The sequence below is a fragment of the Oryza sativa genome, chromosome 10, assembly GCF_034140825.1.
Source record: "Oryza sativa Japonica Group chromosome 10, ASM3414082v1".
Taxonomy (NCBI): Eukaryota; Viridiplantae; Streptophyta; class Magnoliopsida; order Poales; family Poaceae; genus Oryza; species Oryza sativa.
This window is the reverse complement of record NC_089044.1, coordinates 11,914,926-11,928,061: the sequence shown is the minus strand read 5'-3', so window position 1 is coordinate 11,928,061 and position 13,136 is coordinate 11,914,926. Positions and strand designations below refer to the sequence as shown.

At 40.2% G+C, this 13,136-nt stretch overlaps 2 protein-coding genes across 2 annotated transcripts; both read left to right on the top strand.

Annotated features, from left to right (window-relative positions):
- Window positions 1-224: 224 nt before the first annotated feature.
- Window positions 225-5,524, top strand: LOC136353526 (uncharacterized). Its single transcript, XM_066304532.1, has 4 exons — window positions 225-1,144; window positions 1,877-2,203; window positions 2,645-2,831; window positions 5,113-5,524. Exons 1-4 carry the CDS (start codon window positions 235-237, stop codon window positions 5,522-5,524), a joined length of 1,836 nt encoding a protein of 611 aa, XP_066160629.1. The 5' UTR covers window positions 225-234.
- Window positions 5,525-5,605: 81 nt separating this feature from the next.
- Window positions 5,606-9,000, top strand: LOC107279082 (disease resistance protein RGA4-like). Its single transcript, XM_026020629.1, has 4 exons — window positions 5,606-5,904; window positions 6,745-7,077; window positions 7,410-8,145; window positions 8,344-9,000. Exons 1-4 carry the CDS (start codon window positions 5,606-5,608, stop codon window positions 8,998-9,000), a joined length of 2,025 nt encoding a protein of 674 aa, XP_025876414.1.
- Window positions 9,001-13,136: the final 4,136 nt, after the last annotated feature.

Genomic DNA, 13,136 nt, shown 5'->3' with positions numbered 1-13,136 from the left:
GAGTTTTGCTACTGTTCATATGAATTTTATATAGTTTTTCCGTTGCAAATAGATAAAATTGATGAAAATTAGTGTTTCTAAAATTAAATTTCAAACCAACGGGAGAATTTAATTTTAGGAACATTAATTATGTGCTATGATGTTGTAATTTTCTGACCAACGTTGATAATTGCAATGTTATAGTTATGGTTATATGTGTTATGTCTATTTCTGCCCAACGGTGATGTAGGCTTAATGCATAATATTTTAATGTTAATTTTGTTCTCACCGCACATGATTATTTCAGGTGGCTACTCCTTGATGGGTTGCATTAAAGATATTCTGACCCTAAAAGGAGATAACTACGCAGAATGGAAAAGAAAACTCGACCTTGCTTTTATCTTGGGAGATGTGGACTGGGTGTTGACTACCCCATGTCCTATAGAACCTGCTGAACTTATTAGAGGTGAAAATGAGTCAGATGCTGATTGGCAAAAGAGACAGAGGGACAATGCTCCTCTCGTCATGTCGTATGACATTGAACAAAAGAAATGGTCCTTAGCCAACAAGAAATGTTTGGCTGTGGTAAAGAATACGATTGAGCCAACCATATTGGGCTCAATCCCAGAGTGTGACGCTGTCTCAGAGTACCTTGAAAGAATAAAGAGCCAGTTTACTGGCTCTTCAAAGACTTATGCTACACAGCTGATCAAGCAGCTTGTGACAGAAAGGTACCATGGAGGTGGTGTTAGAGACCACATACTTAGAATGAGCAACATGGCTTCCAAGTTGAAGCCAATGGATTTGGGCATAACAGATGACTTTCTGGTCCATCTGGTTATGGCCTCATTGCCAAAGCAATTTGACAATTTTATTGTCAACTACAACATAAGTCCAGAGAAATGGAACTTTGAGAAGCTCATTGCCAATTGTGTGCAAGAGGAGGAGAGAATCAAAGAGTCAAATGGTTGTTCAATTAACTATGTTAAAGATAACAAAAAAAAGAACCACAAGTCGTCTCCCACCTCAAAAGCTAAACAGTCTCAGCATCTGCCTCAGCAACAACAGTTCGCTGTTGAGAAAGATCAGTGTCTCCACTGCAAGAAGACAGGACATTACAAGAAAGACTGTCCTGACTTCTTGAAAATGATCATGGCAAGGAAAGGTGAGAACATTATTACATTTGTAAATGAATCTCATTATATTGGTTACTCTAGATACACATGGTGGATTGATTCTGGAGCAACTATTCATGCTTGTAATTGTTTAAAGGCATTCCGTTCAACGAGGACTACGCAAAGAAGAGAAAGCTCCATTAGAGTTGCCAATGGAGTTGAAGAAAAAGTTGAAGCTGTTGGAGATCTTCCTCTAGAGCTCGCGAATGGCTTCACACTTTTACTTCGAGATGTCTTTTATGTTCCTTCTTAGCAAAGAAACTTAATAAGTGTATCAAAGTTGGATTTTGATGGATATGATTGCCACTTTGGAAGTGGCAAATGTGAACTATGGTATAATAATGCATGTATTGGTCTTGTTGTGTTGCGAGACGAGCTTTATTTGTTATCTCTTTCTGAGAATGTGAATGTTGTGTCCTCGTTGACAAAAGAAAACAAGAAAAGAAAGCGAACTCCCGATGTCTCATCGAAATTATGGCACTGTCGTTTGGGCCATATTTCGAGGGGGAGAATTGAGAGACTAGTTAAGAATGAAATTCTTCCTCCATTGGAGTTCTCAGACTTAGAACAATGCATAGAATGCATTAAAGGAAAATTTGTAAAGAGCATCAAAAAGGGTGCAAAACGAAGCACAGGAATTTTAGAGATCATTCATACAGATATTTGTGGTTCATTTCCTGTGAAAAGTGTGGATGGCTATGACTCGTTCATAACATTCACAGATCATTACTTCCGCTATGGTTATATTTATCCAATTAAAGAGCGATCAGAAGCATTGGATAAATTTAAGATATTCAAAGCTGAAGTTGAAAATCAACATGATATAAAGATTAAAGTAGTAAGATCTAACCGTGGGGGGGAGTACTATGGTCGACATACACCTTATGGGCAAGTCCATGGACCTTTTGCAAGGTTCTTGCTAGAGAATGGAATAGTAGCCCAGTATTCAACACCAGGCGAACCTCAACAGAATGGGGTAGCTGAAAGGCGCAACCGTACCCTTATGGATATGGTGCGCAGCATGATGAGCTACTCCACACTACCACTGGGTTTATGGATGGAGGCGTTAAAAACCGCCATTCATATTCTCAATAGAGTTCCAAGCAAATCGATGCCCAAAACACCGTATGAGCTATGGACAGGAAGAGTACCCTCCCTAGCTCACCTCCGTGTGTGGGGGAGTCCTGCAGAGGCCAAAGTATTTAACCCAAATATTGGGAAGTTGGATCCCAAAACAGTCAGCTGCCATTTTATTGGCTATCCTGAAAGATCAAAAGGCTATCGTTTCTACTGTCCAAACAGTTATACAAAGTTTGTAGAAACGAGACATGCCGTCTTCTTGGAAGACGAAATGATTAGGGGGAGCTCGGTAGTTCGAGAAATTGATCTTGAGGAGAGGCGGGTGTCTGTACCCGCTCCGTCGACTCAGGAACCTTTCTTCTCTCTACCTGCTGATGTTGTGCCTGCAATACCTGTCATTGATGTACCAGCACCTGTTGTTACCTCTCCTGTGGCAACAATGAATGAAAATGAGGAACCTGTTATACAGGATTCAACAGAAATGGTTGCCACACCAGAGGAGGAGCTGCAACAGCCTCAAATAGATAATGTGCCAGTACAGGAGACTCAACAAGAGCCTCAGGTACAGGATGTGCCAAATGTGCAGGCCCCTAGAAGGTCTGAAAGAGTCAAAAGATCGGCTATCCGTGATGACTATAAAGTTTATAATATAGAAGAGTTGCATATGGAGGATGATCCCACCTCATATGAAGAGGCCATGAGAAGCGCTCGCTCATCTGAATGGTTGGAAGCCATGAAAGATGAAATGAAATCAATGAAACTAAACAATGTTTGGGATTTAGAAGAAATTCCTAAAGGAGCCAAAACAGTAGGCTGTAAATGGGTCTACAAAACCAAATATGACTCCAGAGGGAATATAGAAAAGTTTAAAGCGCGACTTGTGGCAAAAGGCTTCACGCAACGAGAAGGGATTGATTACAATGAGACATTTTCTCCAGTCTCTTGTAAAGATTCCTTCAGGATTATAATGGCACTAGTGGCACATTATGATTTGGAATTACATCAGATGGATGTAAAAACGGCATTTCTAAATGGAGATTTGAAGGAAAAAGTATACATGGCGCAACCGAAAGGTTTTGTCATGAAAAGAAACGAAAATATGGGATGCCGTCTAAAGAGATCCATTTATAGATTAAAGCAAGCTTCGAGACAGTGGTACTTGAAGTTTGATGGGACAATAAAGAAATTTGGGTTTCAAGAGAATGTCGAGGACAACTGTATTTATTCAAAGTTTAAGAATGGGAGATTTATTTTCCTAACTCTGTATGTGGATGACATTCTACTGGCTAGTAGTGATGTCAGTCTACTGCAGAAACAAAGAATTTAAATTCTTGTCCTCAAACTTTGACATGAAAGACCTCGGTGAGGCTTCATATGTTTTGGGCATAGAAATTCACCGAGATAGAACAAAGTATGCATTGGGACTTTCTCAAAAGACATATATAGAAAAGGTGTTGAAGAAATTCAACATGTACAGATGCAGTGCTACACCTGCTCCTATAGTGAAAGGCGAAAAGTATGGGGCATCGCAATGTCCTAGAAATCAGTATGAGCTCAATGAAATGAAAACAAAGCCATATGCGTCAGCTGTAGGAAGCCTACAGTACGCGCAAGTGTGCACATGACCTAACTTGGCATTTGTTACCAGGTTACTTGGCAGATTTCAAAGTAATCCAGGCCCAGAGCACTGAAAATTGGTAAAGAAAGTCTTGTGTGCCTCATGCTGTCTTACAGAAGATCAGAATCGCTCCAGATAGTGGGGTATTCAGATTCTGATTTTGCAAAAGATAATACAAAGTCAACATCGTGATATATGTTCACCCTGGCAGGAGGAGCTATTTCATGGAAAAGCTCAAAACAGACTATCATTGCAGGGTCTACTATGTATGCCGAGTTTATAGCATGCTATGAGGCAACGGGGCAGGTGAACTGGCTAAAGAAGTTCATACCTGGTTTAAAGGTGGTTGACAGTATTGAGAAACCACTAAAGTTATACTGCGACAACGAACCCGCAGTAATGTACGCTCACAACAATCAGTCAAGTGGTGCTGCCAAACACATTGACATAAAGTACTATGTTGTGAAGGACAAAGTCCGGGATCAAATAATCAGTCTCGAGCACATTAGAATAGAAAGGATGCTCGCGGATCCGCTCACGAAAGGCCTACCACCCAACATGTTCAAGGAACATGTAGCCGGCATAGGTTTAAGGGAAGCCTTATGAATCCTGGACTATAGGGCCCAAAAGTAAAGTATCTGTTTCTGAATAGAGATGTGTATAGTGGCTGTCGAATCCATCGGTGATTGACCGTGACGATGAAACATGCTCTATTTACAAATCTGTGATGGAATAGAAAAAGCTAAAAGAAATAGTGAGATCAAGGAGGGGAATGTTAAATTGATCTCTCACCCGTCGGACCCAACGGCACAATGGACCTTGACCGCGCCCTGATCAGGGGCGCCCAGCCCAATGGCTGGTGAGCCCCCGTCACACTGCGCCATATAAAAGAGGGGTGGAGGCCGGCACGGCACAAGGTACGAGGTTCGCTGCCGCCGCCAACTCCACCCCACAAACCCTAATCCGATCGAGAGGGGGCGCAGCCAGTGACGAGAAACGCCACCGCCGCGCCACGCCTCATCATCGGGACATCTACGACCGTCACTGCCGCAACCGTCATCGCCGTCGACCTCACCGGTGCCGCATCCACGACAACCGAGCGCCAACGACGACGATGGCCGGCACTTCTTCATCCTCCAACACCTCAACCGGTCGGTATCTAAACCCCTCTCCCTTTCATCTATTGTTCAAACATCAACCCAAATAGAACCACCCGACCTAGATTTAACCTAGGTGATCCTAGTGCAAAGTCTAACACAGTCTACTGACCACGATCATCCCTAAGCTCTACACGCTCATCAGTGGGCAGTACAATCTGGAGGAGACCATCCGGCAAGACATCCGATCCATCAAGAACGAGCTGGACATGATGTTGAGCGCCATCCAAGATTACAGCAGCTTGCTGATGACAACGCGAAGCGGAGATGGCCGTCATCATCATCAGCTGGGAGCAGGAGCTGTGCAGGCGACATGGATCGAGAAAGTGCGCACCCTGGCTCATCAGATGGAGGACTGCATCGACAGCTACATCTACGATCAGATGGCTCCTCATGGCTCCCGGAGGCAAGGCCCTGCTCGGTTTGCATCCGAGGTCAGGGAGCTCAGGAGCAGATCAGCTGAACTATCCCAGCTGAACCAGCAGTACGGAGCAGCTGTTCTCAGCCGGGAGTAAATCATCATCGGTGACGGTGGTGGTGGTAGTACTCTATCCTCTGCCGCACCGTTGTCGACTTCTCCAGATGAGCTCGTTGGCATGGAGGCTCGCCGGAGGGAGCTCCTGGAGCTGGTAAACGGCGAGGGGCAGCCGGAGCAGCAGCGCAAGGTGATCTCCATCGTCAGCTTCGGTGGGCTAGGGAAGACTGTCCTTGCCAATCAAGTGTATTGCGACACTGACGAGCTGAATTTCAGTCCTCGGGCATGGGTTAGCGCGGCAGAGAAGACAGCTGGGGAGGTTCTCATGGAGATATTGCAGAGATTTGAGGTGCGAGTAAGGGACATGCCTTATTTCGACCAACTCAGCAAGCGTCTCAGGGAACACCTTCGCAACAAAAGGTAAGGCTAATTAATCGGTTTTGCATTTTTTTTTCGTTGGTCGTTTCGTCATTCACCTAAAACTTGCATAGAGTGTAGACTAAACCTTTTTATAAGGTGTATGATATATAAAAACTGCAATTTTTTATACATAACAACTGCAACTTCTTGTTTGCTTTATTTTTTTTATTTTTCTAGATTAATCTAGAATAGTTTTATGCTTATATAGTGAGGATAAACAACAAAGTGTATTCTCTTTACAGTTTAGTTTAGAACATTTTTTTTCACAATAGCGACAAAAAAAATATGCATGAGTTATTGGATATTGATTTGGTGTTAAAGAAAAAAAGAGCTATCGGTAGACAAGGAAAAAATAAATCAGTCACTTCACAAATAAACAGTCCCAATTACTATACACTGCTTCTAGAACAAATAGTGCTCGGGCACTTTATTTACATTAGGCATATGCTCTGTATGAATGTGCACACAATTTTTTTTTCTAGGAGTGAAGTTTAGCCTGTTAATCTATAGACTAGTTCAAATAAGTTTGGATTGAACTTGAAACTATCGATGTCTTTCATTTGCCTTTTTTAGTGCATCATATTGTGAGATGTTCAGTGCAAGAGTCAACAGGTGGGTTTAGGGATGGGGTTAGCTCAGTTTGTCAGAATCTTGTTCTAAAATTCCCAAGTTAAGTTCCAGGATTATATTTAATCAGCAAAGAATGTGATACAAACTAATCAGTTCTACCTAATCTTTTTGTATTTGAGTGTTACCTAAATTCAGAAGTTGTTGTTAGTGCTAAAGCTAAACTCATAGATCAATTTTTCCCCCTCTATGATTGGGAAATTATTCTCGCAGGTATCTCATCGTAATTGATGATATAAGGGTAGAACAGTGGTGTAATATGGAGCCTGCTTTCCCTGCCGATCATGGTATCAGCAGCAGAATAGTGGTGACCACGAGTATTCAATCAATTGCCAATGCATGCAGCATCCCAAAAGGCTACATCTACAAAATGGAAAAACTAGATGCTGAATGCTCCAAAAACCTGTTCTTCAGAAGCGCCTCTATCGAGGAATGCTCACCTGACATAGAGAGAGGTTCAGAATCACTTCGGAAGAAATGTGATGGCCTCCCACTGGCTCTGATCTGCGTAGGCCAGTTCTTGCGCACAGAAGGAGCTCTAACAGGGCATGCAATTACATCTGCAGCAAACTACTCCTTCCGTCCAAAAAAAAAAAAAAAAAAACAAACCCTGGGTTTTCATGTCCAACTTTGACTATCCGTTTTATATGAAATTTTTTTATAATTCGTATTTTCATTGTTGTTAGATGATAAAATATGATTAATATTTTATGCGTGACTTGTCTTTTTATTTTTTTTCATAATTTTTTCAAATAAGACGGACGGTCAAACGTTTGGCACGGAAACCAGGGTTTGTCTTTTTTTGGGACGGAGGGAGTAGGTTACTATCTGGAGAACGACAACAATGCATTAGCAAGAATGCAAGGGTTGCTTGCCAGGAGCTATGCCTGCCTGCCATGCCATGATGCCAAGGCCTGCTTGTTGTACCTAGGCATGTTTCCCAGCAACTACCCGATTCGGAGGAGAAGATTGTTGATGCGATGGCTGGCTGAAGGGCTTGTCAGAAAACGGCCTCACCCTCGGCTTGGCGACGCGGCGGTCAACAACTTCAGGACGTTCATGGACCGGAACATCGTTCATCCTGTCGGTGTGAGCACCAACGACGAGGTGAAGACATGCCAGCTGCCCGGGATGATGCTCGAGTTCATCTTGCACAGGTCCATATCGGAGGGTTTCATCACACTGGTTTCTGATGAGAATGTGATGCCCAGGTATGCCCCTCGTCGTCTCGCTGTCCAACTTAGCACTGCTGCTGTGAAGGACAGGCTAGGACCAAGAAGTGATCTCTCTTTTGTCCGGTCTCTCATGGTCTCCGGCATAGCATCCCAATGTGTTCTGGATTTCAGCAGGTACAAACTGCTCAAAGTCTTGGATCTGGAACAATGTGACGGATTGACGGATCAACATCTCGAAGGCGTATCCAATTTGTTGTTGCTCAAGTATCTTAGCCTCGGGGGAGAAGTTACCATGCTCCCCAAGAAGATTGAAACACTAAGTTTCTTGGAGACACTTGATGTTAGGAGAGCCAAGGTTGATGTGATGGTGTTCCCGGTCGAAGCAATAGTGCTTCCCAAATTAATTCACCTCTTTGGGAAGTTTAAACTTTTCGGTAAGGTATCGGATAAAATACTTAAGTTTTTCGATGCGGGAAAAAGTAAACTACAAACTTTAGCCGGATTTGTCACAGACAGTAACCAAGGTTTTCTGCAACTAATTGGTCATATGAAGAACCTGAAAAAAATTAAGATATGGTGCCGGTCTATACCAGATGGAAACAACTTTCATTTGATTTCAAATGCCATTCAAAACTAGATTGAAGACGGCGATGACTTGAACGATGCCCGTTCTCTGTCTGTCCATTTCAACGAATGCTCTGAAGACATCATGAATTTTTCCCTGCAAGGAGCCTGCAATCTTTCCACGCTGAAGCTCCAAGGTGACCTGCACCAAATACCTCCATTTGTTCCCTCATTGGTAGCTCTCACAGAGCTATCTCTGACATCGACTACTCTTCGGCAGGAACTCTTAACTAGCTTGACTGAATTGAGATGTCTAGTTTATCTCAAACTTGTCGCGCAAAATCTCGAGGGTTTTGTCATAAAAGTTGGGGCATTCCAAAGCCTTCAACGACTATGCATGGTGGTTCAGAATCCATCATTCCTTGAAATCCAGGATGGAGCTCTGCCACAGCTTGTGTCTCTCCAGCTGATGTATGAAAATTTGGCAAACCTTCCTTTAATCAACATTGGGGGCATCAAGCGTCTTAGGGAAGTGGTGCTTGATTCTGCGGTAAATGGAAGATCACGGAAAAACTGGGCGAAGAAGCACGCAAATAGACCCAGAATTTTGTTCATCGAAAGGACGAGAAGGGCCAGATCAGAACATTCTGTTGCACAGGCAGAGAAACCTTCTACACTTCATCGGAATTGGCTACAAAATGGCATACGGAATCTATTTGTAAGAAATTAACAGGTTTCGAGATTTCCAAGATCTCTGCCATGCGTGAAGAAATGGAAAATGAAAAATTAGACAGCTTCCAAGATTTTCTTTTTTTTTTGTTTGGGGGGGGGGTGGCTTCAAACAAAGTACTATTCAGCACAGCAACTAGCACGGATTGTGAAGATTGAGGCTTCATTTTGGTTCCTGCCATCTGACAGTTATGCTTTAAGATCTTCGTTTACGATTTCATAATATGTTGATTGCTGCTTGTAATATTGAAGTCACATTATTGTCGGATGACTCGCTTTTCGATGTTCTATCTACTACTCGTTTCTTTTTGTTAGTTCAAAATTCAACTCCATGCATTTAAAAATAGAGGTAGTAGTATTTTGGTGAACATAATGGTCTTTTATTCCAACTCGCAGAAAACTCTTATGATATTGTATTCTATTTTCCGACTATTCTTGTAATTTAAGAAGCGCTCGTCTCATCAACACTAGGATAAACATGCGGGAATTGAGGGAATTGCAGCTGTTTCTATGCTATTGTCTCATCAACACTGGGATAAACTCGCTGGAGATGAGCTGGTAACGAAGTGCAACCTCACAAATATATTCCATAAGCTAACAAAGTATTTATTTATTTATTTATTTTAATTAAACATAAATTATAGCATGTTAAGTTGTTAGGACTTAAGGTGCACTTTAAGGTTTAGTTTGTTCTTATCATAGTGTTCTGATCTGATGTTGCAGTCCGCAGCTGGTCCTTGTGGCGCCATGAAAGCCTTACACCATCATTTGCCTTGTGCTACCAGAAACACACAGCATTGTATTTATTTTTCCTTTTTGACAAAACAGATCATCCGACTGAGATAGCTGTTCAACAAAAGAGAAGAATTGCATGATTTACCAAACAAGCTATGAATCCTTTATATGTTGAGGTAAGGATGTTTTGGCCATTTTTTCGATATTTTTCAATTCCATTAATGAGGTTATATCCACAAAAGAAGAACTAATATTGCTTGCATTATATTGATTTGAATCTCGTGTAAATACTTGAGCTTAATAATTATGCAAATAAGAGAAGTAGCTCACCTAACTGGGGTCCAAGGAGAAAAGACCCTCTCTATTGAACACAAAGGAAAAGAGATTCTAACGTGCAAAGTATGATGGGTGGTTCAAATAACATCCGGGATGATTATGAAGTGATGTTGTCACTTGACACTGTACCAGCTGATGTTTTTATGGTGTGGTGAAGGCTAGCCGCACAGTAGCCCACATGTTAAGTTTCTATTCCTAACCTTAGCGTATTCTCATCTCTCAGTCGCCACCAACCCAAACTAAGATTGAGTTTTTTTTCTATCAACTCCAAACCGCAACTTTCCCGTTTTCCATTAGCACGCTTTACAAACCGCTAAATGTATAGAAAAAAATATGTATAAAAGTTTCTTTTAAAAAATCAAATAAATTTTCTTTTTCAGGGAAAATAAATCTATTTTTAAAGTTTATAATAATTAATACTCGATTAATCATGTGCTAATAGCTTATCAGGTTTCACGTGCTGCTGAATACCTATCACTAACTGTTGAAAAGAATGCACCTAACCGGAACATGTGACTATCACAAGTCACAACCATCACGTTTTGTATCATAGGCACGTTTTACCTGTCATGGTGAAAACAAACCTATCTAAAACTACCTTCCAAGAGGTTGTCTCTTAGGTAGACCCAGATAATACTTACTTTTAGAGGGTTAAGTAGAATTTTTTTAGGTATTACTAATAAAACAAAAGCTAGCTTAACATGTACTCTCCCAAAGCCTTTCTTTAGCTTTCTTTAAAGCTAATTTATGGCGCCCCTTGATTTAGACCATTAATTAAAGTCATCAAATAGGAATATATCAGTTAAGCTAGTGATAGGAAAATGACGTGGTAGAGAACCTAGCTAAACACAGTTACACAAGCTAGTACAAAATAGCGCAATTTGCCCTTATCCAATGCATAATTTCATCTAGTATTTCTGTCTTAGTGTATATGTCACTAGACTGAAATAATTGAAAGCTTATGCATACGGTACATACAAGAGAGAATACCTTTTATCTATAAGCAATAATGCATTTCAATCATAATTGCTCTAATACGCTAATTAAGCTGATGCATTGAAAACCATATGTGCCAAACTAATCATCACAATTCAAGCCACAATCAAAGCAAAACAAAATTATACATTTGGTCACCACATGTACTACTCTGAAACAATGCCAGCTGGCTGAAGAGCACCTGATCATGTACTTGGGTCTCTGATGCTCATGACAAACACAGTACTTCCTTCCACGTATCTGCTTTAATTTAAACATGTAGTTCCAAGGGTTCAATTATTTGCATGGACACGTTGTAGGATAGGTTCACAAATACTCTGTTATAGTATAAACAAAACCGTACATTGAATTTAATTAATGTAGTACTATGTGTATCACCTGCCACTGCACTATACACATATATAAAATAATTGTGAAAAAAAGGAAATTGGTTACAAGTGCTGTGTTATCTTGGGTTAATTAGAGACTTCAGACAGAGGTGCTGGGTGGTGTTCTACGCAATTGTCTCTTTTTCGGCTTAATTGTTGTGTCCATTTGTTGCCGTCACTATGGAATATTTCATCAGTCCATTTTACTAGCGACCATAGCTGGAAATTTACTACACCATGTGGGCGATTAATTGTCGGAAATAAAATTTGACTTGAGTAATATTATTTACCGCTACTATAATATATGCCAGGAATAACATTCGATATTGTACTAGCATATGTTCAAAGCTACATTTAGCTGTCTAAAATTTATGTCATCAGACCCTTTTGTTGATGAAAATATTTTATACATCAAAGTTGCAGCTCCATCACCAACACTATGAAAGGAAAAAAGAAAGAGTCAAGTACTCCCGTCGTCTATAAATATAAAAGATTTTGAGGCTTAAGATTTATCCATAAATATAAGAGATTTGGAAGTGTTACTTGTTTTATTAATCAACTGCTGCCTCCATTACATAATAATTGTATTTCTAGAGAATCAGAGACAAATTAGCAATAAACACAATTTACTATAATAACCGATGATCACACTGCATGCACATATTTCATACCATACAAATACTTGATTGAAAGGAAGGATGAGACAATAAGCCCACTTAATTACTATTTTTAAACGTGATTAAACGGAAGGTTAGGTCCCACCTCAACAGAAATTTAAATGGTAGAAATATAATTATTTTGGACATAGGTAGTACCATTTAATTTTCTTTCTATCTTACCTTTTAATGAGAAATATTATATATTTTTATATTTTTTCGTAATCTCCCACAAAGAAACCTGACTCCTTATATCAGTTAACGGAGAGAGTACAGAAGAGTGGAGTTGATCATATCAAAAGAAAAAAAAACTCTATTTTCGTGCTTAGCTTGTACTAGTAGCAATATTTGATGATATATGATAGGCACTGGGAAATAAAACAGTGCATTTTTTTTGCATTATTTGAGCCAGTATTTCTCAATATAAAACAGATACTATTAGTATTTGTTTGGCGTTTGGTCAGGTCAAAATCTTGGCTTCTCTTACAACCTTTGTTCTGAAATACAAGTAGTTGGAAAGTCGAACAAATAAGTAAAATTAAATAGAGAGATGTTGTAATTGATTGAAAAGTGAAGGCATGTAAAAAAGTGAATGGTGAAGTGTTATGATTGGTTTGGAAAAGAATGTTGGTAGAGAATTTGTTATATTTTAGAATAAATTTTAAATGATAGAAGTTGTTGTGTTTTGGGATAGAGTGAGTAGTAGATTTCTTGCTTCGGAAAACAACATAATGTTTTTTCTTTACCTACGGTTTGAAGGATGAAGAAATATCCATCATCAAGAGTTGGAATAATGATAACATTCTTAATTGTGTCAATTAATAAAGCAAACCTTCATTAGTACCCTTACCTTACCTGTGAGCTGTCCACCACTAGTTCATCACTACGCAATCAGCCAGTCCACCAGCAACAAAAGCACTACTGCACAACCCCTATATGGCCATATATAGTACTGCTATGACCTATGATCACGCACACAAAAGAAGTGAGCAAGAACAAGTTATAAACCCTTTTAAACTAAAAGCTATAAACATTACTTGCTCCAA